The 26,092-nt window shown below is 41.3% G+C and overlaps 2 protein-coding genes across 3 annotated transcripts in view; one reads left to right on the forward strand and one right to left on the reverse strand.

Annotated features, from left to right (window-relative positions):
* FBXO36 (F-box protein 36) overlaps positions 1 to 5,901 on the forward strand; it is a 100,526-nt gene extending 94,625 nt beyond the window's left edge. Inside the window, exon 4 of the mRNA XM_036857314.1 lies at positions 4,968 to 5,901. Coding sequence (XP_036713209.1) covers positions 4,968 to 5,156 — 189 coding nt within the window. The 3' untranslated portion in view covers positions 5,157 to 5,901. The remainder of the gene's footprint in view (positions 1 to 4,967) is intronic.
* Positions 5,902 to 13,969: 8,068 nt separating this feature from the next.
* SLC16A14 (solute carrier family 16 member 14) overlaps positions 13,970 to 26,092 on the reverse strand; it is a 30,126-nt gene continuing 18,003 nt past the window's right edge. For both annotated transcript variants that reach the window (XM_036858608.1, XM_036858609.1), the window contains 2 exons: positions 24,310 to 25,287; positions 13,970 to 17,822 (listed from right to left, as the gene is read on the reverse strand). In XM_036858608.1, the coding sequence (XP_036714503.1) occupies positions 17,671 to 17,822; positions 24,310 to 25,287 (1,130 nt within the window). In that variant the 3' untranslated portion in view covers positions 13,970 to 17,670. The remainder of the gene's footprint in view (positions 17,823 to 24,309; positions 25,288 to 26,092) is intronic.

Below are 26,092 nucleotides of genomic sequence, written 5' to 3' on the forward strand. Positions count from 1 at the left end.
TATTTTTGGCTGCATTGTGTCTTCGTTGCTGTGCATGGGCTTTCTCTAGTTGTGGCGAGCGGGGGCTACTCTTTGTTGCCGTGCGCGGGCTTCTCATTGCGGTGGCTTCTCTTGTTGCGGAGCACGGGCTTCAGGCGCGCGGGCTCAGTCGTTGCGGCTCGCACGCTCTAGAGCGCAGGCTCAGTAGTTGTGGCGCACAGGCTTAGTTGCTCCGTGGCATGTGGGATCTTCCCGGACCAGGGCTCGACCCCGTGTCCCCTGCATTGGCAGGTGGATTCCTAACCACTGCACCACCAGGGAAGCCCTGATATGTACATTTATATGTAAACCAATATTTTCCTCTTTCCCTTTCTTCTATTATTTTATATAGGGCAAGTCGGTACTGGTTAACTTTATAATTCTAGGATACAAAGATGAACTGGGATTAACTAGAGGTAACAAACACCACCCAGAGGTTTGTAGTGACTGCTGAGATTTGGTGGGAGTGGGGTGGAGGTGAAGGCAGAGAATAAACGCATTGTCGCCCGTATGAGGGTCAGTTGCGTTGGGTTAGGTGGAGTGTGTGCTGCTGCCGTCATTGGGAAGTTTAAGTGTGAGAAGAAGGGTATGTATGGGTAAGAAAAGCCAGGAGGTCAGACTGAGGAGCACGCAGTGGGTTGGCTGGCTTCACACCCCTTTGAGCTCCCTCACACTACACGGAGTTGCCCTTGTGTACTGTGAAGGTAAGAAAGATAAAAGCTACATTTCATGGATGCCTCTGCAAGTAGTGTCTTGGGCGTAGCCTGGGCTCTGTCAAGTAGACCCACGTGCAAGAGTCTTGGAAGGAAGATGTGAGCCCGGTGGGGCAGCCTCCGTGCTTTTCCTGCCAGCACAGTGCTGAGGCCTGTGGGGGAGGTTCTAGGGTCTGGTCCAAGGCGTCAGCACATCTCTAGGTGCTGAGTGTTGGGGAGCAGAAGCAGTGAGATTTCCACTAGAACAGTCTGGGTTTCTTGTTTTGTTTTTTAATCTGACTGCTGTTTTTTTTAAAATTAATTTTTATTGGAGTATAGTTGCTTTACAATGTTGTGTTAGTTTCTGCTGTACAGCAAAGTGAATCAGCTATACGTATACATATATCCCCTCTTTTTTGGATTTCCTTCCCATTTAGGTCACCACAGAGCATTGAGTAGAGTTCCCTGTGCTATACAGTAGGTTCTCATTAGTTATCTATTTTATTTTTGTAAATTTTTAAAAATGTTTTTGGAATAGACAAAGTCTTTATAGGCGTATAAACAAAGGCAGAAACCATGTATAAAAGACTATTAGGGCTTCCCTGGTGGCGCATTGGTTAAGAATCCACCTGCCAGTGCAGGGGGTATGGGTTTGAGCCCTGGTCCGGGAAGATCCCACATGCCATGGAGCAACTAAGCCCGTGTGCCACAGCTACTGAGCCTGCGCTCTAGAGCCTGCAAGCCACAACTACTGAGCCCATGTGCCACAACTCCCGAAGCCCACACACCTAGAGCCCGTGCTCCGCAACAAGAGAAGCCACCACTATGAGAAGCCCGTGCGCCACAACAAAGAGTAGCCCCTGCTTGCTGCAACTAGAGAAAGCCCACACGCAGCAACAAAGACCCAACGCAGCCAAAAATATAAATAAATAAATTAATTAATTTTAAAAAAGACTATTAGATTTGATTCTATTCCTGTAAACAAAATTTAAAAAATGTTTAATTTGCACATGTAAAAGCAATAACCCAAACTTTAGAAAGAAAATAAGCAACATATGATTTTTTTTTTTTTAAATTTTATTTATTTATTTATTTATTTATGGCTGTGTTGGGTCTTCGTTTCTGTGCAAGGGCTCTCTCCAGTTGTGGCAAGTGGGGGCCACTCTTCATCACGGTGCGCGGGCCCCTCACCATCGCGGCCCCTCCCGTTGCAGACCACAGGCTCCAGACACGCAGGCTCAGCAATTGTGGCTCACGGGCCCAGCCGCTCCGCAGCATGTGGGATCCTCCCAGACCAGGGCCCGAACCCGTGCCCCCTGCCTTGGCAGGCAGATTCTCAACCACTGCGCCACCAGGGAAGCCCAGCAACATATGATTAACTTTGCAGAATTATTATAAATTGGTAAGTAAAAGACTAATAATACCATAATACAAAAATGAACAGAGATTATGAACAACTAGCAAAAGAGGAAATACAAAAATCAACAAAGTTAGACAAAGCAATCTCATAAGTAAACAAAGAAATGTAAATTAAAAGGAGACACCTTTTTAGCCAACTAAGTATCAGGATTTATTTTGCATGATGATGTTCTGTATACACGACTCTAGGAATTATAAGTCAGTAAACACTTTCTGCAGGATACTTTAATGGTATATATTCAATTCTTTTTAAAAGTTAAATTTTTAAGAATGTACTTTAAAGAAAATCATGTGTTAATAAACATATATGTAACAAGGGTATTTATAGTAGAATTATTTTTAATCATTAGTTATCTATTTTATACATCTAGCTGCTGTTATTCCTGGCTGTAGAGCATTGAACGTTTCCCTCTGGTTTTACTAGATATTCTGTGAGCTTCCTATTGCCTGTACTGAATTCCTCTCTGCTTAAACAACATAGAATATATTCTGTGGTCTGAAACAAGGGGCCCTGTCCAATACCATAGGCGTTCCATACAGTTTGGATGGATGGATGAGTGGAGGAATGAATAGGCTATTGAAAATTGTGGGGCAGCTTATCTCCACACTAAATGGACCAAACTATAGTCATTTTAGTGTGTATTTCTCTTTTCTGTTTCTTCCCTTATTGTTTCTCAACCCGTCGTTCTCTGCTTTCACTACTCTGCCTCTGATGGCATCAACCAGCCTTCTAATTTGCTGTGTCTAGACTGCTGAGGGCTAAAGGCTGTACACGAAACTAAAACAAATCCTAAGGAAAGGAAGAATGATTAGTGAGTGTAGGCCTTTTCTGCAGAACCCCGACGCCTTTCTAAATAGAGCCCAGCTGGATTCAGTATTCTGGAGTTGGAGGGACTTTACCATGCCTGTCTGCTTCTCCTATTTAAGTGTTAAAGTTGCCCTCTAATTTTAAATAGTGAAATAATTAGTTCAACCTAATTTTTGTCAGTCAGATCAACTCTCTTTATTATTCACAGGCACAGGGTCTGCACAGATCATTATCCGTAGATAATCTTGTTTCCCACCATTATTGACCTTCCAGCGGCCCATCTGCTTCTTGTGTTTCTTTGCCTCCTTGTAAGTGGAGTCTCTGTGAGTTGCTCCAGGGGGCCGTGTCTGGGAGGGTCTGAGCAGGAAGGAGGAGCCCCAGCCCACGAGCTCTGCACCGCTCCCCGCCCCCGCCCCCTCCCCCCACCAGTTTAAAGGAACTGTGGGCTCCTTAATGATCCTCTGTCATGCCTCTTCTTTCCACTGCTGGATTTTCACATGTGACGGGGGAATCAGGTTGGTGATGAACTTCCCTGAGCGCACAATGGGCACAGGAAGGATGGAGCCAGGAAGTGTTCTGGGGCCCACGTGAGACCCTTCTTTGAGCACATTTCATATTACTGGAGTTATCACTATGCAACGTCAAATATCCAAGCACCTTTAAATGTTCCTAGTCTTGCATACAGGTACCAACAAATCATGGCTATCGCTAAGGTCGGAAATAATAAATGTAATGGAAGCTTTAACTTTAGGAAAGATTTGGGGGCATGGAAGCAAGGGGTTAGGAAATCTCCTGTTAAGAGTGTTTAGTAGCAGAAGACTGATGGGACTTCCCTGGTGGTCCAGTGGTTAAGACTCCACGCTTCCACTGCCGGGGATGTGGGTTCGATCCCTGGCTGGGGAACTAAGATCCCACATGCCCAACAGTGCGGCCAAAAAAAAACAAAAGTAGTGGGTGACTGATGAACATAGTTGCCATAAATGATGGTGACAATTGAAAAAGTCCTAGTAGGAAATCTTGGGTAAATGGAAGCTGAACTCTGGCAGCTTTGAACTTGGAGGGAGGGCAGAGTGGTCTTGTGCAGATTTTGGGCCAGAGGGGTCTTGTCTGTCCTTAACTTCATGGCCCTCAGGTAAAGGCCCAGACTGCAGAAGAACATCCCTGGGAAGGCTATTTATTCCCAGAGAACGGCTCACTTTGCCATGTGCCTGGCAGGCTTGGGGAGTGACTGCATCTTGTAGGCCACTCTGTTGCATGGTGTGACGTCATGCATGCACAGGACTCCGAATAAAACATGAGGACGGGACCCTGGCACCAGGAATGTGTAAATTTTAGGTGTGCTGGTTGGCAGTCTCCGAGGGCTGCTTGTCTGCTTCGATGCGGTTCGCTACTGAGTAGCCCGCAGTGAACTAAGGTGTCCGCTGTACAAGACCGGGGAGAGGTGACTCAAGCAAGGGTTTAACATGAAGCTGAGCAAGAGTTAGCAACGCTCCTCCTCGAGAAACTGCTGCAGCCCTGGGTGAAGATCGGTTGACCACACCGTTATCAGCCTGTTATGTGGCTAACTGGAAATTCACCATATAATGTTGCGTATATAAACTAACTATATCGTGTTGTATGTGTACTATTTATAACTATGTCGCATTTTGCATCTTTTTTTTTAACTTTTTATTTTATACTGTGGTATAGTTGATTAACAATGTTGTGTTAGTGTCGGGTGTACACCAAAGTGACTCAGTTATACATATACATGTATCTATTCTTTTTCAAATTTTGCATCTTAAATGAGATCAGGACTTGGTTTATTCCGTTAATCGAATATTGCTTCGTCCTTTAGATACTTGTGCACTTGCCTCTCTCCTCAAAGAGGAAGTTTCTGGAGTCAGAACTGTGTCTGGCACATCTTTGTGCACCCGTGGTGTTTCCTCCAGTGTCTCACAGGCAGCAGGAGTTGGATAGTGATGTGAGTGAGTGAACTTTTCCTTGACCCATGTATGATGTCACCCACCTCTGACTTTTTCCACCCACAGTTGTGCACATCAGACAAACTGTGGGAGCAGATCGTCCAGTCTGCCTGTGACCACATCACCCCAGACATGAGAGCCTTGGCCCAGGATATGGGCTGGAGACAGATGTTCTTCACCAACAAGCTGCAGCTCCAGCGGCACCTCCGCAAGAGGATACAACGACAAGGAAGCCAGAGGAACAGTGAGCTGTAGGGTCACACATTCCTACCTGCAGGAGAGTTGAGGCACGGCGGTGTTTTCCGTCTGTGTCCAAACCTCTTCTGCTGCCTTTGATTAAGAACTAAGGTTTTGTTGATTCAAGGAGCCATAGAGTATTTGCACACAAATGCAGCACACCGCCTCTGCTGGGCTTTGCCCGAACCATGGTCCCTGCCACAGGGAGGGTCAGGTCATGGCCCCAGCACAGCGGCAGCAGGACAGGAGGCGCCCATGCCCTGCCACCCATAAGAAAAGAGGCTTCTGCTGTATGGTAACAAACAATAAATGATTATTAGCAGGTTTTTATTACGTATGTATTTTATCTAGGCGTTGGAAAGGGGAGCACGGCTTTTGAAATTTTTCCTGGTGTCTGTCATCTGAGTGCATCCATGAGTAGGTGGCTGCGTGTCCCCATAGGGAACCGTGAGGGGACAGGGGCAGCGGGAGACACTCCTGCTGAGTGCAGCTGCCTTCCTGACTCTGCTCCGCTAAGATGGTATTCAGGTCCCCCACCCTCGGGACCCGGGATGCCAGGCTCCATCCCCCCACGTGGACAGCCTCTGACCCGGCCCTGGGACATGGCTGGAGAGAATTCTAGACATTCTGCTTGCAGACCTCGTGCAGAGTCCAACTTCCCAGGACTTTACGTTGTCAAATAAACCCATAAATGTTTCTAAGAGAGGTGCGGCTTCCCCAAAGAAATGTGGGCAGTTACAGCTATTATAACAGGGATTTTTTGGGGGGAGGGTGTTTGATTTTTATTTTATTAAAATTTTATATAAAATTTTATTGTATAAAAATTTTATATAAAATTTTATTGTATAAAAATTTTTATAGATTTTTAAAGGTTACTTTCCACTTACAGTTATTACAGACTATTGGCTGTATTCCCTGTGTTGTGCAATACATCCCTGAGCCCATCTTATCCCTGATCGTTTGTACCTCCTTCTTCCCTACCCCTCTATTGCCCCTCCCCCTCCCTCTCCCCACTGGTAACCACTAGTTTGTTCTCTAGATCTGTGAGTCTGCTTCTTTTTTCGTTATATTCACCAGTTCGTTGTATTTTTTAGATTCCACATGTGAGTATAACAGGGAATTTTAAAAACACAGGCTGTGGGTAACTGAGTGAAAACCCAAGTACATTTTGTATTCTGTTAAGTTGGCAGAGGGGCAAGAGCGGTACAGTTTTAGGGGAGAAAATTCTACCTCCCTGAGATGGGTTATTTAACAATTGTTTTCTTCCTGTGTTCTCATAGCAATCAAGTACCCAGACAAGGCGCTCACAGCAGCAAATAGTCTCGTGACTCCTTTTAGGCTACAGAGCAAAGTAGCTCTCAACCTCCCATCACCTTATCAACGCTATGAGCTCTTCTTGCCTGCAATCTCCACTTCGCTACATAGAAAAATAATGCCCCCCCCAACCCCGTGCTCGCCTCCCGCTAGAGGAACCTCCTGTGATGCCCTGGAATCTCCCCAATGGTGGGGAAGAAGGGGACTCTGGCTGTTCTCCCCCCTCACTCCTTCTGGAACAGCTCCATAGCCGTAGCTTAATGACAGATTCTTTCTTTTCTGTTTTACTAAACCTGGATTCATATCAGATCAGACTTTAACCCCCATACACACACCCTTAACACTCAGTCTTGGATTTCCAGGGACATCTGTGAAATCAAACGCAGTCTCCTTCCTGGCAGATGAAGAACCTGTCAAAGTTGTGTCTGGTGGCTGGCAGACAGGCGGAGGGCCCGTGCTTCTGTGCGGCTCCCGCTGCCTCGTTTCGCCCGGAAGTTCCAGACTTCACTCCCGGCCAGGTTTTCAGTGACAGGTTAATACCACGTGTATGCGGCAGCTGCGTGTGTGCACAGCATAACTGCGTAAATATCAAATTACAGCCCATTTGTAACATCGATTCAAAATGCCAACAGCTTAAAAATTTCATGTGTGATGTTTTATCAACTGAGTTCTGAAAGCTTATGGGCATGTATAATAATCTAGATTCAACATGAATCAGTAAGAACACATGTATGGCCATTTGAAAACTTACTATCTATATAAAAGATAATAAGATAAATATAGATGCTAAAAGCTAAATAATTAAAAATGAGTTATTAATATGCTGGCTACTTTAAAGTAATGGTTAAACAACATAGGTTATTAGATTATTTCAATAATTATTTGTCCTCATAATTTGAGTGCCTTATTACCTTATTATAGTTATTTTTACTAAAATAGGAGCAGTATCATCAACCTAAAATCCTGCAAGGCACCAGCACCCTCAGTGGTCTATCATTTTGCCTCTCTCTCCGGCCTCATTCAGGAGGCGATGATGATTTGCCTCTCTGCCTCTGTTGACAGCTTTCATGTGGACGGATAAATCTGCTTTGTTCATGACATATTTCAGAGTAAAATGTCACAGCATTTTATACTTGCCTTTTCTTATCTCTTCACTCAAAAGCGTTTCTACTCGGCTATCATTCACCATTGTAATTGTAAAAGTAAAATACTGATATTTTCTGATGATTTATATATTTAGTGTTATAAGAACAATCTATTTATTTATTATTATTTTTTAAATTATTTATTTATTTTTGGTTGCATTGGGTCTTTGTTGCTGCGTGCGGGCTTTCTCTAGTTGCAGCGAGCGGGGGCTACTCTTTGTTGCGGAGCACGGGCTCTAGGCGCACGGGCTTCAGTAGTTGTGGCTCGTGGGCTCTAGAGCGCAGGCTTAGTAGCTGTGGCATGTGGGATTAGTTGCTCCGTGGCATGTGGGATCTTCCTGGACCAGGGCTTGAATCTGCATTGGCAGATGGATTCTTAACCACTGTGCCACCAGGGAAGTCCAAAAACAATTTATTAACAATAGCAAATGTGAATATTTAATTTATAAACTAAAAAATAAATACATTATACTCAATGTCAACTTCTATTACTGCTTTTTTTCCTGAACAGGTTGGCATAGTACATGCATTAAACCTCGATTATATGGAATCCACAATGTTTTGTTTTATTGAGTAGGGCCAAGAATTTAGGCTGTGATTATATTTGGGGGAGGGGCGGGAAGCAGGGGTCAGGTCAAATCACTAGTTACCACTTGTTGTTGTCTTCTGAGCTGCTTGTGTACAAGATGGTCATCAGCCCTCATTTATTACCCAAACCAACTGCCCAGTTGCTGAAGAATAATATCAAAGGACCTTACATAAAACATCTGTGCAGCATAGTTTTTTGCTCTGAGCTTTAGTGTAATGACCTCTACAGTTTGTGTTGTGATATGATACAGTGTGAGAGAGAATCCAAGCTTTTCCACTCTGAAGAGTTGGCTTCAACTTGAAATGGATGCCTTTGGTTGGATGTTAAATAGACAGGCTACCACCATACTAAAGAAAGTTGTGCACCTGCAGTTAAAAGCATTCTATTACGTAGCAGGTCATTTTACAAAGTAAAATTAACATCTTTACATGTTTATTGTTTTGAAATGAGATCATCCGCACACTGGGATAGCATTCTTTTGCCCTGGCAACATGGAACCCTCAGGGATGGGAGCTACGGAGGACTCGCTGTTTCCTGCTTATCACGTTCCCTCAAACAGAGATCTTCATTCAGAAAAGCTATTTTCCATTGGGAAATCTGTTCTGCCCATCCAGAAAGTCTGAGAGCCATAGATCATGGTCACGGACTGAGTTGGAATAACCTTAGGAACAATAATAATAATAGCAACTTCCATTGATTGTCTACTGGTTACCAAGAAATAAACAGGTAGTAACCGATTTAATTCTTACGGCAACCCTTGAAGGTAAGTGATGATATTTCTGTCTTATAGACCAGGGGTCTATAAACTATGGCATACGTCTAATCTAACCAGCCACCTGTTTCTGTATATGAAGTTTTATTGTGCCACGGTTTATGACACACAGTGGCAGAGTTAGATAGCCACAATATAGACTATATGGCCGGCAAAGCCTAAATTATTCTCAGGGAGGGCAAGTTAATTTTCCAAAGGTTTTATGACTAATAAGTGGTAAAGCTGAGATTCAACTCTATACCTACTGAGTCTATGTTCTTAACCACAAACGCCACACCACCTCTCCTTTCAGAGCCAAAACCATGTTTGGCCAGTGGAACTTGAAAAGGTGATGGAATTTGCCCAAGGTCATATTTGAAATTATAAGGGGGAGGACCTTGAGCGTACTATGAGAGACCATACTAATTTAGTTGGCCAGAGAATGTTCCAAGCTTTTGATGAACTAAATTATTGCCCATTTTTCTATAAACAAATATTGTAAATTTATTTAAATACTAATAAGTATATTCTTCTTCAAGGCCCTTACATGCTCTTAGGGAAAACCGGGGAAAGGACTGAGTAACAGAGTGGAACATGGCTCACTGGGACCTTCCCAAACTCAGTCCTCTCTTCTTCCTGCTACTTTCCTCCACTGGGGACCAGACCTTCCCAAGGAACTCGCACCTCTTTCCACTTCACCTGACAATGAGAGAGGCTACCCAGTGCCAATTTGAGACCTTCGGCCTGACTCTCTCTGTTTTCATTGTTGGAAGTCCAGGCAGTTCATCTATAGCATCTTTAATGCATTGCCAGTGATCTGCTCTCTGCCCTGACTCAGTTTCCCTTTCTTAGATGATGAATGCTGCTGCTTCTCAGTCTTTGCATTTGAACATCAGCATTCTCCCCGCCACCTTCCCCCCCACCGTCACTGTTCCCCCAACATTTTGGCTTTGCAGCCCCGGAGTCCACATAAGCCACACTCCATCCATTGTTACAGTTAAGGATGGCTCATTAGCTTTAAAAAAGGGAGATTAGAAATCTCGCTTTCTTAGCTCACAGCTGCACCATCTAAGCCTAAACATGAAGAAAAAGATGAATCAGAAATCTACTAAAAAAGTGTAAATATGAAACAAAATATGACTCAAAAGCTATCTATTCCATGGCTTTATAATGTTAAAATTTTACCTTTTTGGTACCTTCTAAGTTGTGGTATCATTTTAAGAGACATCATTCAGAGTCTAAAGAAAGAGGAATTGAATATTTTAAATGTAAGTGTGATGAGTTCATTAAAAGCCAAAAATTGATTGTTATAGCTTTTCAACCCAGAGAGGCAAAGCCATTGAAGTACCCTGCAGGGTAGGTGACTGTGCAGGTTACTTCATCACAGGAAGTGCCTCTGGCACCCAAAGAAAGGTATGTAAGCCTTACAGCTGACACTGCTGAATGCTGGCTGGATGGAGAGTCCGCAGAAGAAATTACAGCAGCGCCACTTTCTAATGATACAGTAGCTTGTCAGATCAAAGATTTAGCTGCAAACAGGAAGGCTGAGTTAATATCTTCTCTGCAGAATCGTACTTTTGTCTCACAAATGGACAAATCAATAGATATGGCCGGACTCGCTGTTTTGCTTGTGTTCATCTAGTATCACACCAACTAGACAAAGATCTTTTATGTGAATGCTTGGAAGCAAACACAAGGGGTGCTGAACCATTCAAAATACTGAATAACTTGATTCACTCCCATGGTTGATCCTGGAGCAGCTGTGTTGAGGTTTGCAGTGATGGTGCAGCAGCAGTGGTGGGTGCTGCTGATGCCTCGGCATGAGTCAAAGCCGCGCCACCAAAACGCACCAGAGGTCATTGTATTTTTCATTGCTATGCTTGCAGTCAAATAATGGCCAGATTCACTTAAGGACATCCTTGAGGAAACAGTAAAAATGACCACCTTTTATGAAGTCTTTACTCTTGACTGCACATCTTTTTAATATCCTGCGTGACAAAATTGTTACCAAGCCAAACTTGGGTCCACTTGAGCAGCAAAGCCAATCTACTGACAACCCGGTTGTGGTGAAGGAAAATGCAGTGTTTATTGCAGGGTACCAAGCAAGGAGAACAGGCAGCTCATGCTTAAAAGACCCCAATTCTGATAGCTTTCAGGGAACAGTTTTTAAAGACAGTGTGAGGGAGGGGGTCACAGGGTGTGTGGTCAGCTCACGCACAATTCTCTGATTGGTTGATGGTGACGTAATAGGATGAAGTTTTGGGAATCTCAGTCATCAACCTTCTGGTTCCAACTCGTCTGGGGTCTACATGCTGGTGGTCAGCATGCAGTTAACTTCTTCCACCTGGTGGGGGTGTTAGTATCTGCAAAACAACTCAAGGATATGGCTCGGGAAATTATCTATAGCCCTTGATGAAGACCTAAAGGTCCTTGACTTTGTTTTATGGCTAACCCATTATTATTTTTGTCTTGCTTGACTGCTTTCCTTTCTTTCTGCATTTTCTCAGTTCTCTGATTAAATTTGCTCTTTGGAACTCAGGGAAGGCCTAGCAGGCTAGAGTTTTTTTTACAAATAAGAGGTGAGGGATGTGGGGTGGGGGGGTGTGTGTCCCTGGGAAGGCCCTGCAGGGTCCTGCTTGGTTTCGAAATGGAAAATATGCACAAGGCACATCAGCTGCAAATCGAAGTCCATTAGTTGTCTTGAGGAAAAGCACTTGTGTAACTGAGTTGCAAACTCAACTATGGATTTTTCGTGAAATACCATGTTTATGTTTGGCAGATACATTATTGAAGATGAGGCTGTCACTTCAAGGAAAATAACTGCAGTATTTGTTGCCAATGATAATATTTAAGCTTTCCAAAGGAAATAAGAATTTTGGAAAACTTACATCAACCTCCATGAGCTTGTCCACTTCCCAGTTGAGATATAATTCACATACCATAAAATTCACCCTTTTAAAGTATATAATTCAATGGTTTTTATATATTCAAAAATTTGTGAAACTATCACCATTATCTAGTTTTGTCACCCCCAAAAGATACCACGTGCCAATTCCTCTCTCCTCCCAGCCTCTGGCAACCACTAATATACTTTCTGTCTATGGATCTGCATATTCTGGACATTTCATATAAATGGAACCACACAATTATCATATGATTTAAAAAAATATTGTTTGAGATATGAAAACATTTGGAAGAGCTACAAAACTCAGTAGATTAGTATCTTCCAAATTACTAAAGCATTATGTTACAAAATCATAAATGGGCAAAAGAGCCATTCAAAGTGCAAGACAGGCTTTTAATGTAACGTTTTACAAAAAGTTATTTGATATGGTGTCAGATTACACAGTGCAAATAACCTTTAAGAAATACCACTTGTTGAGTTTTGTTGTGGTATCAAAAAAAAAAAAGACCAAACAAACTACAATTATCTGAAAAGACTATTAAAATAAATACTTCTCTCTTTCCAACTACATATAGGTATGAGGCTGAATTTCCTTCATATATGTCAATCAAAACCATATATCAAAACAGATTGAATGCAGAAGCAAACATGAGAACCCAGCTGTCTTCTATTATGCCAGATATTAAAGAAATTGGCAAAAATGTAAAAAAATGCTGCTATTCTTACTACAAAAATTTTGGGGAAATATGGTTACTTTTCAAAACAATGTTATTTATATTAACATAGTAGGCTCATTATTATTTTAAAATGAAGCAATACTAAATAATTTTTTAAATTTCTGTTTCACTTTCTAATATGGTAAATATCAATAAGATACAGCCTACAAAAACAAAAGATCTTTGGGACTTCATTGGTTTTCAGGACTGTAACACGGACCTGAGACCCAAGAGTTTGAGAACTGTAAGTTTGTCACTTGTTGTCTGCATCTTTCATTTGACAAACAGACATTCCTAGGGATAGTTCTGCATTCGTTTTATTGAACCTCTCTGTGTCTTTTATATTATTAATTCCAGTTTCATTTAAACAGGTTACGAGTCTCATCTCCCTTAGCTTTGTTATTGCATCATCACTTCCAGCAACAGCAGCTTCCTCTGCACGCGGGCCACTCGAGGGCAGGCACTTGGCATCAGCCTGCCTTGTTCTAACAGGAGCCCAGTTTACATCTGTTGAATGGAAAGAAACTAGGGAGACAGTGGAATGAAAATACTATACACTAGGAGTGCTCCATGGATAGTAATTAATCAGAATGTCATAGGCATAAAAGGAAATAATCAATGTGAGGGAGTCAGGAAAAGCATTTGAAATTGATTGGAGGTGGGGAGGAGTGTCTATCACAATATTACACATTATGGTCAAAAAGTAGAAGCAACCTAAATGGCTAACAATTGGGAATTTGTTTTTAAAACATTATAATTTATACAGTCATTAAAAATGATGTTGCAGATAGGTATTTGTTACCTGGAGTTTTTTGACTTAAACTGACCATTTTTCCTCCCTCCTCTCTGCCTCATCTCCTCACCCCTTAAAAAAAGAGTTGACAGAATAACATTATCAAAACTGTATTTAATGCCTCAGTTGTGCTGGAGTGAAAAAAATGGTTGAGACCACTGTACTGAAGATGCACATCTACTGATATGGAAAGATGTCCTTGATAGAGTGTTCATGCAAAGAACAACTTAAATTTGCTTTATAATTATAATTTATAATAAAATTTAATTATAAATTATACTTTAAGAGTATAAAATTGTTTTTGAGAAACACATGCACAAACAGTAAAAGGGTATAAAAGATATTGCAATGATTATATCTGGGTACTGGAATTACATTTAAATTTTTTCTCCTTATTTTTACACTAACTTCAATATACTAATATATACTTATTTGCTTACCAAATTCAGTGTATTAATAAACATGTAACATAATACTTTTGTAACAGAAAACAAATTATTTTTAATTTGTTAAAATATAATAGTGGCTCTCAAGCTTCTCTTTATCAAGGTGTTACACTAGTAGTCATTTATCAAAAGAAAAAAACAATGCTAATAAACTCACTTTTGCTTTTTCCAAAAAAAGAAAGAAATCGATCGGAATGTTTTACACTTAAATATGCTGAGAGCTGGTCTCCAGTTTTAGTGAGCATAAAAATCAACTGATAAGCTTATTTATTGGGTTGGCCAAAAAGTTCGTTTGGGTATTTCTGTGACATCTTACGAAAAACCCAAACGAACTTTTTGGCCAATCCAATACAAGGCAGATATCTTGGCCCCATCCTCCAAGATTCCAATTCATTAGGTTTTAAATAGCCCCAGGAATCTGCATTTAAAATAATTTTGGATACAAGTTTTAAATTGAAAAATCATCATGTGCATAAGGGAAAAAGTCAGGCCCACCCCAGAGCCCAAACTTCCCTCCCCAGAGCTGAACACTGTTAATGTTCCCTTCTGTTTCCTTCCAGAAATGTTCTATATATATATACAAGCCATATGAATAACCTTTTTTGTAGTTAGCAAAAACATAATTGGGAGTACGTTAAACATGTCTCGCTTTTTTTCTCTTAGCAATATATCTTGGATACTGTTGTCTAATTTTACATATGAATTGGTATTTTTTCTTTTAACAGTTGCATAAATACCATACTTTATTTAACAGTTCCCATTGATAGACATTTAAATTATTTCCAGTCTTTTATATAACAAACAATAAATCAGAAAATCCTTGTTCATTTGTCTTTGTTCATATGTAGGAAAAAATTTTAGAAATGCAGTTGCTGGATTATAGGGTGTGTGCATTTTAAATTTTGTAGCTGAACTTGGCCCTTCTAACAATCACGCCCAGTGATTCTCTCTAGGTGGTTTTATAACCATACGTAGAGAAAAACTCTTCCAGGGGAAAGAACCAAACAGATAATTATCACTTATATTTTAGGAGTTTTCCTCTTAAAGCTAAGAAAATAAAGATTTTGTACAAAAACTCACTGACCATCTTTAAAGAGGACAAAATTTATTTAGTTGTATGTAAATAAAAAGTATTCGGGTATGTGAGGGGAAACCTATAAAGCACATAACATAAATATACAATCAACCCTATACAATATCATCAGGATATATTTAAACAGGAAATAATGTATTTGCTGTAATTCTTTATAAGCATTCTCTTTTTTTTTCTGTTGGCAACATGAATATTGCAAGTAGGTTTTACTTTTGTCTTTGTAAAACGGGGACTTGATTTGGTAGAAATCACCACTTCTAAAAATAGGGTGAATCAACAAACAACTGGACAGACTGAACATAAGCAGGTCTAACTTGGATATTTAACTAAAGCTGGGTCATTGGATAAAAAGTTCGTATTTGTGATGCACAAGTAGTAGTGCAAGCATCAAAATGCATCGGCTGTATAGCACCATTCCCGATATTTAACACTGCCTCTTGTTAATTTGGTACTGTCAGTAAATGAAAGTAAGGGAGTAATGTAGTCAGTTTTAAAACACACAACGTGTTTTTCAATCTATCATCCTAATTTAATGGTAAATATATAGAGAGAAAAACGTTGCCTCAGCATTTAAGATTACCTTTATCAAAAACAGAGAGCTGGGTTCTTTCACAGCAGCCAAAGATGTCATGATAACAAACAGGTCATTGTGTTGGACCAAATGGAGTATGACATGCAATTTATTATCTATGAGAATTTACAGGCAATTCTTGAATCACTGGAGGTAATATTGCATATGTTAGCCATGCTTTTCTTTCTCCTTTCCATTAGCTGCCTTTTATGATTATTGTTATTTTGGTGGTCCCTTTCATTACCCAACCCCTCCCACTAGACATTAGAGCAGGAAATAATGGAGATGAAACAAAAAGGAAACGTGTCCATGTAATCGCTTGTAAACAGCTCTAAAGGGTTTGGTGGAGTAAAAGACTGAAATGGCTGGCTAAAATTAGGCTGGGGTAACATTCTGTGACTCCAATTACTAGTACCATTCCTGCCTCTAATTACCAAGGATAACTGAGAATGGTCTGTACTCACTTTAGATAAATTTGACCCAAGACACTGGCCATGATATTAAAGCATTTGTGTGTGTGTGTGATGAGCAAATTGTAAGTGGAAATTTAAATAGTTCTGAAATATGTGTAAACAAGTAAGGCAGCCAGAAATTTCAGAATGATTCTGGGAAGAACATTCTGCAGTCTGAAACATGTTTGGCTTAGAAAAATAGAGATCTCCGATAAAGGAAGAGCATTATGTGATGTCATGGATCACAGTTATCTTCTGTTTGAAATCAATCAAGAGAACTATTTTAAAAACTGTGCTGAGCTCAGGCAGATGAACTGTCCATAGAACAGCAAGACACTGGAGAAGGGCTATTTGTTACCACTACTCCAATGTCAAGTGCACAGACATTTGGACCAAGGGCATTTTATTATCCTCACAACCTGATAGTCTCATATTTGGGATTAGTAACATGCTTGACAAATGATTTAACCACCAACTTTACATGTTAACCAGCAATTAGTTTTCTATTTTATTTACTGGGCAGGAGGAACTCATCAAAAAAATTTTCTATAGGCCTCAGATTGTGCTCATAAACTAAGAGGCCAATGAAATGAATAAAAGTGCTTGAATCGTAGCCCTTGATTCAGTGGTTGTATGCACGAATATGAGTTTCACTAAGGAGATTATTAATATTATTTATTTGTTAAGGTTTTGTCTCAAGGTTCAGTTTATAACTGGATAATATTGAATTAGGAGTAACAGCAAATGCTTTTCTTAGAGAGGGATTTAGAAATTGTATGCCCTAGCTGCAGAATTCTTTAATAAAAATATAAACTGTGTTTCTTTAATTGTACTAAATGTATTACCTTTGAAGTTAGAGCCTGCCTTTGTTTTACACTGGTAGATCAACAGCTCCCTGTAACAATTTCTGAAATCCAGCATATTCTTGTGCTTAAAATGCATTTACAGGTTTTCCCCACTATCTGAAAGCAGAGCGTTCTATGAAACCTTAACTGAAATGGCATAAAGCAAAGAAGCCATGACCTTAGGTCACATCTTGCTCAGGGATGCACAAAATAAATCGAGATCAAGCACAGATGCTCACAGACACAGTTCAAAGCTATGGCGACTTGAGCTGCGATGCTGAATGTGGTTCCCTGGAAGGAGCCTGACGGTGCCACCCTTGCTGCTCCGGCCTAGCCGCCTCTATAAAGGTTCACAGCAAAACGAACGCTGAACGTGGTTCCCCTTTTCTTTTTGTAAAAGCGAAAATCCTCCTTGGGGTTCTTCTGGTGAGTGAAAACAGGTACTAACGTAGGTCTTTCATAAAAGCAAAGCAGTGGAAAGCGCTTTCAAAAAGCAGGGGAGACCTGTATCTGTAAGATTTCCAGAAGCACTTAGATACCTTATTTTCACCTTAAAAAGGAGTAGTTGGGTTGAAAAGCTTTAATTCTCTGTCTTTGTTTTAAAAACTGTTTCTAAAACCCTAGTCTTAGTGGATGATGAGATACTTTTTAGAAGGGCGTTTCTACCAATGATTTAATAGGCTGTCTTTGCAGGACACGGTCATCTCTAAGATGCATGTAGTCCTTAATGCCTCTCCCTGCACAGAAAGGCAGTGCTGCTTTCAAACGAAGCCATGACAGTGGCGTTTACAAACGACTGTGCCAGTTATGGGACAATGCGCTTTCCCATGATATGTCACAAGCTCCTCACAGCAACCATGTGAGGTAGGCATGAGTATGACAAGGAAATCTTACGTGGAACATAACAGGACACTACGCATTTGCACCATTCATGTATTTTTTTCTGGATTGTTCTATAATTTGAATACACGGTTGAATGAGTAAAAAGAGTATTCCTACCATGTAGAGTAAACCACATATATAGAAGGAAAAATCATATTTTTGTGTGATGTCGTAGATCCACCCTGCAAAACAAAAAAGAATATATTCAGTGTAATGAAGTTGAGAAAATAAAGTCAAGAACACAAAGCAAGCATTTATTGCTACTATAAATAATTCTCTAAGGATTTATTATATGTCATTTAACGCCCCAACGTTTCATTTAGCCATTTTTAAGTCTGGGCTGTTGGAACCAGAGTTCTTGGTGCGTGGGGATGGCTGCATTTATCTTTGAAGTCACTGGGGTACTTTTAAAGGCACTGAAACAGTAGCTGGCCGACCTATAAGGAGAATCTTCTGGCCCACAGCCCTTGGGGTAACTCTCAGGCCGGCGCAAAGCCAGCAGTGAAAAGTGAATCTAATGATTTTCTTTTTACACAAATATAAACACAAATCTTTTCTAAAACCTCAAAACTCTTCTGAAGAAGTTTCTCGTGTGTATACAAAGAGGCTGAGCAGAAGACATTTGAACTTTCATTCATTCTTAAGTATAAGGGTAAATATCTGTTCTAGAAAGAATCAAAAATTCCAGGTTTTATAAAATTCACATTTACAGCTATAAACCTTTAATATATATATTTAAATTTATGAAAGTTTAAGTTGCCAAAGATATAGCCTTAAATGCTAACTAAATTATCAGTTCTTTAAAAAAAAATACTTTACTATTATAGTCTAATACTTTCATATAATGATCTTACTAGGGCCTGTAAGATACTACCATATTTCATGGATTCTAAGACACCATGAATTACATGATGCATCATTATCTTATGTATCAATAAAAAGGAAATATATCATCAATTAAAATATGACTTGATATTTTCTTAGAACTTTGTACAAGGTATTCTGATTTCAGAGATGTTAAAATGTGAAAAAAAAGTCTCAGAAACTATGAAGCATGATGTTTCATTCACTTCAGTGATTAATTCTAAGGATCAGTCACATGTCATGGTCCCCACATAGCCAGCTATGCAAACTGAGAGGATTAAGCTATACACAGAATTTTATTTATGGTAAAAATGTAAATATAAGCATTCACTTTTTCCATTTCAACAAGTGCATTAATTAGTAAAGGCATAAGAAAAATATAAATGATTTAATGATCAAACACAGCATTCCATGGTCACTTTAAGGAAATTATCTTTTAAAAAGTATCTAATTGGCAAATAAATGCATAAATGCAACTTATAACCTCCCACCAACAAACGGCTACACAAAAGCAACTGCTAAATGTGTAAACTAGTATCTCTGACTTCCTGTGGCTTATCTGTATCTCTTGTTTATTGTATCTAGTGCTTAATGCGCCTGGATGAGTCAAGGCTGTCATAAAGAAAAACAAACAATAGCATCGAAAATGTATACTTTTAAAAAACCCCTCAAAAGCTATGAATCCTGGATATACTTTAAAAGTAAACCAAGTATTTGAGTTTGTTATTTGATATATAAAAGAAGAGAATACCAGAGTCCTTAGATATGGCTTAGTAAATGTTCTATCACCTTTTCTTAATTTCCAGTTTGAGACAAGAGGGACAGATAAGATTAGACATATAATCCAGAAACAGTGATTCAGCTTCAGCACTGAATCAGAAAGACACAGTGACATATGAACAAAAACACACCCAACTTTTGCTCGGTGCCACCATTTGTCAGCTGTGGACCACTGTGAATTATGATGAGGCGAATAATTCACTCGCAGATAACGCCGAGTGGTGTGTCTCTATAAGCAGAGTACATGACAGCACTATCTTCAGCTACAATTTCTAAAAAATCAATACATATAAATGAGGTTCTCATACCCCACTCATCCCATATGAAAGCTGATCTTGTCAGTTTAACAGTTAAATCCTCCCTTTTCTTATGATCAAGTGATTGAGAGAGAGTAGGAAATGATGCCTGAAAATAACCAACAGCTGAAACAAGTTGATTTCCCATCACTGCCTAACACGGACTCAGAGACAGGACAAAATCCTCACTGGAGAATTAATTTGTACTTAGTTCAGACTACTTATGTACTTTTTGGTTACAAGTGTTTGAGTACAAGCTCCAGGGCTCTGTGATACGGCCCCTGCCCACCTCTCTTGCTGCCCAGAGCTTAACCACAAGCACAAGCCATTCTGAATGTTTTGGAGTTTCAAACATATTTGTCTTGACACCTTGTCTGTACATGTACTATTCCCCCTTCTGGGGGGACAGTTATAAACCCATCACCCTTAGAACACCCTACCATCTCCTTCCCACCGCTCCATCCTCCCTCTTGTCTCTGCAGACTATAGAAAATGTGTGCTAAATATGTTACATATTGTTACAGCCTTACGTTGAATTAATTATATTTTAAGATCTTGCATCTTTCCCCTAAAAGTATACACTTTTGTAAAAGCATCTTCACACACCCCAGTCTTTTAAAGTCACTCACAGGTCAATTTTTCAAAAACTGCACTCAACTTTACCGAACAGTTTTGGTACAAATTGGAGTAGTCCTAAATTTTATGTTAAATTAATCCCATAGGTTTCTCCAATTTACCTTTATCTGAAATGGTTCCAGATCCTGCCATCTCCACTAGTCTGAACTCAACCCAGTCCCAAGTCAGATGCAAAGCAGGTCAGGAGACAGTACTTTACCACGTGCTTTGGCCCAACACATGGGGACGATAACTCTTTAGAAACAAGATGTTTCAGACAAGATGCCCACCTCATTCATCCTTCACCATCTCTCCCTATAGGTCTGAACTCAGTCCCTTGGTTTGGAGCTTGGATCCTTGGCAATCCTGATCCAACCATCCACTGAAATCAACAGCTTCAAAGTAAAATTTGTTTCCCTATTAAACTGCATTTCTTTTTCATTTGAGTCTGTCAAATGAGGAGTGACGGCTGTTTTTCTTACTTATTAAATAAGTGTTCCCAGCTCTTGGTGAAAAAACATTACAGATTGTTGTTAGGGTGTTATATTTTATGCAGATATTGGAGATACATGTAGGTTCTTGGTCAGTCAAATCTGCTGGCTGAGTTTTGCTATACTTTACCCTGGAAACATCTAGAAAAGTATCTACTATTATTATATCTTTAAAAGAGATGAACTGAATGCCCAGTAACATTATAAATGAATTACATCATGAAGTTCATGTTGCTGAATGACATGGTTGAAATGTCTGTTCAATATCTTTGATTGCACATTCTTCTCCTAAATGGAAATGTGTGATTGTCTAACAAGCTACTAAATTGTACCAGACTTTTTAGTGCCAGTAGGAACCGCTTTGAAAAATGGAAAACACATTCATTTCTAAACCCATTAAAAAAGAAAAAGCTAATGTGAACAGTAATTTTCCTTCTAGCACATCAAGCTAAGTAATAATTTCTAGCCAACCTGGAATTTCTAGCAAGAATTTAATGTGGTTATTTAGTCACTCATATTGCCAGGCACTTTGGCACTATCATGCATAAAGGCTGGCCTTGCATCTCTTGCAATATTGGCTCCTTGGCCTGGAAAGTCAATGAATTAAACACCATACAGTTAGCTAATCATGTTGTTCAGCATTCCTCAGTGCATGAGTTCAGTGGAAGGAGAAGAAACAAACAAAAAGAAGGAGAGGTCCCTTTAGGTTGCTGGCCTGGAGATGTACATCAGAACATTGATTTTAGAGTCCCCATGGCAGCATTTGACACATATTCATGTCAGGTTTGTAATACAATGGTTTCTACCATCTATGGTGGATCAAATTCAGCTATAGACTCCACTTCTAGGGAGGAACGTTGAAGCAAGCAGAGATCAGACCTGGTGACTGAGGGTTGGGTATAACTCCATGTCTTCTAGTTATAATTCCTTTCTCTTCCACTCAAGAAAGTGCACTAGAATACAAATGTGTGAAAAGGAAATGACCATAGGGATGGGATAAGGAAACCATGCTGGCAAACCTTGGTGCTTTAATTAACATTGATCATGAATTACTTCTGCTGCACCTCACGGCTGTGTTGTGATACTGCTATTGCAATCTGATGGATCAGTATAAAATAATCGCAGACTGACTATTAGAAGCAGAAAGTACCCCTTGGATCCTGCAAAGAAACATCAATGGCAAATTCTATTTCCACATACAATATATCTGAAGGACTTCCAACAAGAGGGTGGATGAGCCACTGATAATGTCCCCATCCCCTTAATGGATATTTAACTCCTTTGGAAGTTACCATTGGTTGACTGATCCAACCCCCAATCCCAGTTCTTTTCTCCTTTCCTTCCTCTAGTACAGAGGCTGGAAAGCAAAATTCTCCAATTCTCAGTTCCCCTTGAAGTTTGGAACTAGCTGTGTGACACAGTTCTGGCCAATCAGATATAAGTGGAAGTCTTCTGGGACTGAGTCTTTTGTTCCTTCCTTTTTTTTTGTTATAAATGAGGATGTAGTGGCTGGAGCTACTGCAGGCATTGTGTGGCCATGAGGCCACTAGCATGAGGAAAAGGCCAAGAGGATCTTGAGACACTGCCCCAATATCATCTAGTCTCTGAATTCTAGATTTCTGGTTATGTGGCACAAATCTCTGTTTAAGCTACCATTGTCAGGGTGTTCTCTTATAACCAAATGCATCCCTAACTGATAGAGAATTCTATACTATGAGATCACTGAGCAGTACTGACTCTTCAGCTGCCAATATAATAGTCTGCTGCACTGCTATATTCACTGTCACCTAGAAATGCTGGCCTGCATCTCTCTGTACGAGCAGAAAATAGGAGCAGCTTGATCCAGGAGGGGCCCCATATGTAGCCTCTGGGTTTCCTAAAGCAATTCTTGGGCCTTAAACCTTTTGTCAGCCAGCTGCCAGTGTTGTCAGCTGAATAGGTAAAAATCTATGATTTCTTGAGCTTCAGTCCTGAGAGGGACTTAAAAATGGTTGTGTTGGCATAAGCCCTCTGCCAGCGTAGTTCTAGGACAGGAGGTGACTGTAGGCTCTGTAGAGAGACTGGGAAGAAAGGGGTGGGGAGGGCTTTGTCCTGCACCCATGAGGTTCCCCCATCCACTGGGAAGAAGCATTTCTGCAGAGGATATGAGGATAAAGGGTCTGGAGCAGCCAGATAAGCAGAGGATGGGGCATCTGAATAGGTGAGATTCTACCAGGTTAGCTGAAAGCCCTGCACAGAACTTCTGGCAGCTCTGACAACTGTCACCAGTCCTGCCTGGCCTGGCTGCCCTAATAGCCACCTCCACAGAGCACCTTTGTTTTGACATTTGGCCCCAGCCCCTGCCATACTTTGTGGGCTCCTGCCTCCAATCCCTGGACAGTGGGTAGACTTTGTCACCTTTGCCCAGTACCTGGCCTCTTGGGGACTGGGTCTACCTGCCACAAAGCTTAAAACCCGCCCAGAATGACAGGCTCAGAGAGGTACCTGGCCCAGACACAGGACTCCTTGGTGGTGCCTACGGCTTCTGGTATGCCCGAGGCAAGAAGCAAAATCTCCATTGAACTGAGGTGAATACATGTGAGAGATCTCACCCTAGATGTTGCCAACTGGTGTTGCCAACTGGTGGAGATCTCACCCTAGATGTTGCCAACTGGTGTTGCCAACTGGTGGAGGTAGGCAGAATGTCCCAGCTCTCCCCAGATGCCCACATCCTAATCCCTGGAAACTGTAAATGTTACCTTGTGTGGCAAAAGGGACTTTGCAGATGTGATTAAGTTAAGGACCTTGAGATGGGGGTTATCCTGGCTTATCCGGTGGACCCAATGTCACCGGCATCTTAAAAGTGAAAGAAGAAGGCAGGAGAGTCAGAATTAGAGAGATGAGAAGATGCTATGATATTGGCTTAGAGGACGGAGAAAGGGGCCGGGAGCCGAGAAGCAGGAAGCCTCCAGAAGCTGCAAAGGGCAAGGAAATGGAATTCCCCCTGAGCCTCCAGAAGGAACGCAGTTCCACCAACACCTTGATTTTGGCCCATTGTGATCCAATTTAAGCCTTCTGACCTCTAGAAGTGTAAGATAATACATTTGTATTGTTTTAGGCTACTAAGTTTGTAGCAATTTATTACAGCGCCAGTAGGAAACTACTACAGGGCTGGATCCACAGAAGTGCTCTGTTGGACCTACACACAGTGTTTTGAAAATTTGGAAATGTTACCTAAGAGTGCAGAGTCCTAGCTTCTCTTGGAGAGCGGGGGGAGGGGGCTAACAACAGAAGAGCTAGTAATGATTTTCTGTATTTCTTGGTGATGGAAATCAGCTGGAGCAGGGTAGAGGCTGTCTCTTTCGGACGGGGCAGGGGCTCTGCACTATTCCCCCGTGCGCTTTACCAGCCTGGCCGTTGATCTCACAGGTTAGGGATCAAAAGTTCATCTACATTCTACATGAAAGAATGACCTTTAACTTGCTGAAATTTGTAAGTGAGAAATTGGGGGCAGGAATGGGGAAAAAAAAAAGGACCATGTACACAAATGGAAACTTCCTTCTTATTCATCCTGGACTTTTAACATAAGTGAGAACACGACTTTCTACATGCACTCTAAGCTCTTAAAGCCTTGAATGGTTTACCTGCAAAAGGTGGTCCCAGCAACGCAGAGATGCCGTTAGCACAGATGATGATGCCGTACGCGTTGGCTAAGTGCTCAATCCCCACCAAGTCTTCAGTCACCACCGGCATCAGGGAGAAATAACCGCTGGAAAACCCTATCAGTGCACAGATGACTGCCAGGCCAGCGTACGTGTGCATCAAGGGCAGAATAAAAATGCTGAGGACTAGGGTGAAGTTGGTCATCAGGAAGACATTCCAAACGCTGATGCAAGGTAAGTCGGCCACGACGCCGAGGATCACTTTTCCGAAGATATGAACTATCGCTATGATCGAAGTCAGAGGGAAAACATCGTTTTGCTCTGATAAATTATACAAATTGACTATTTCTGGGAGGTGAATGAAAGGGATGACAAAGCTGCTGTATGCAAACAGAGCCCAGAAAATAAAGGCAACAAACATCCGATTAGTAAAGAGCGAGGCTGTCCCAAAATAGCCCAAGTACCAATCCCGGAAGCCCTTCCTGACCCTCACGGTCAGCCGGCTCACGGTCTTCAGAACCCGAAAGGCGCACACGTCCTTTCTGTGTGCAGCCTTCTCGTGGCACGCCTGGGCTGGCGTGTCCCCGAGGGAGTCCTCGGTGCCGGGGCCGCCCCCCTTCTCTTCCGCTCCGCCCAGCTGTCCACTGGACCTAACAGATTCGGTGGAGTGAGCCGGGAGGACGTGTGGCTCTTTCCCTTCTGGGTCGTCTCCATCCGTCCCAGGAGAGAGGGGCCTCATGAGCGCCCCGCAAACACACAGGTTCAGGGACACCGCGCCTTGGATGAACATGGCATTCCGCCATCCGTACTCTGCGCACAGGTACTTGAGCAAAACCGTCATGAGGAATGTGCCAAACCCGGTCCCGGTGGTGCTGAGGCCCTGGGCGAGCGCGCGCCTCTTCTGGAAGTACCTGCCCACCATGACCACGGCCGGCAAGTAGGCCATCCCGCTGCCAAAGCCTGCGCACCCGAGAGGGAAGAAAAGGCACACGGCACAGCGTAAATGGCCATAGCCCGAATCTGCAGCCTTTAAAGATCATCTGCATTTCATTATGTTAGTTTCTATAACTTTTCTTTCAAACAAAGCAATAATCATGATGGTAAAAAAGGAGCTCGAGGGGTAAGTTCCAAGATTCACCCAAAGAAGCCCACTTCTAGGCCATCATTTCCCCCAACAGGCTTTTCAGCATAGGTTACTCCAATAATAATAATAATAATAATAATAAACGATTATATTAAATAAACAAATAACAAATATATATAAAAGAATTAAATAAATAAAATAAGTCTGCATTCTCACATCAGAATATAAGCTCCACCAGGGCAGGACTGTGTCTGTATTATCGCCCCTGGTATGCCGGGCACTGCTCAGAACATGCAGTGTGTGCTTAGTGATTTGTTGAAAGAATGAATGGATTCTGAGGGCTCTGCTGTCAGCGCTAATTGCACTTAATACACAGGAAAGTACTCAAGTACAAGGGGATGAAGAATGACTCCAGGCAATTTACAGAAGCCTCAGGAATGGGCCAGTGTGTTCCCAAATGAATTAGAAGAATAAAAGGAATTAAAATGTACCTATAAGGATAGGTAGCTACTAGATGTCAAAATCACCTAATACGCATTTGCATCTCTGGTTTTTAATTGTATCTTTCTTAGAAAATAGGAACAGTTTGTGATTTACGGGCACAAAATTAAAATGCTGGTGGGGAAGATTGTGTCTGTTGGGGGCAGGGTGTACTGGGAGTGCTTTGTGCTTTCTGCCCAA

This window comes from Balaenoptera musculus, chromosome 7 (assembly GCF_009873245.2).
Source record: "Balaenoptera musculus isolate JJ_BM4_2016_0621 chromosome 7, mBalMus1.pri.v3, whole genome shotgun sequence".
Lineage (NCBI taxonomy): Eukaryota > Metazoa > Chordata > Mammalia > Artiodactyla > Balaenopteridae > Balaenoptera > Balaenoptera musculus.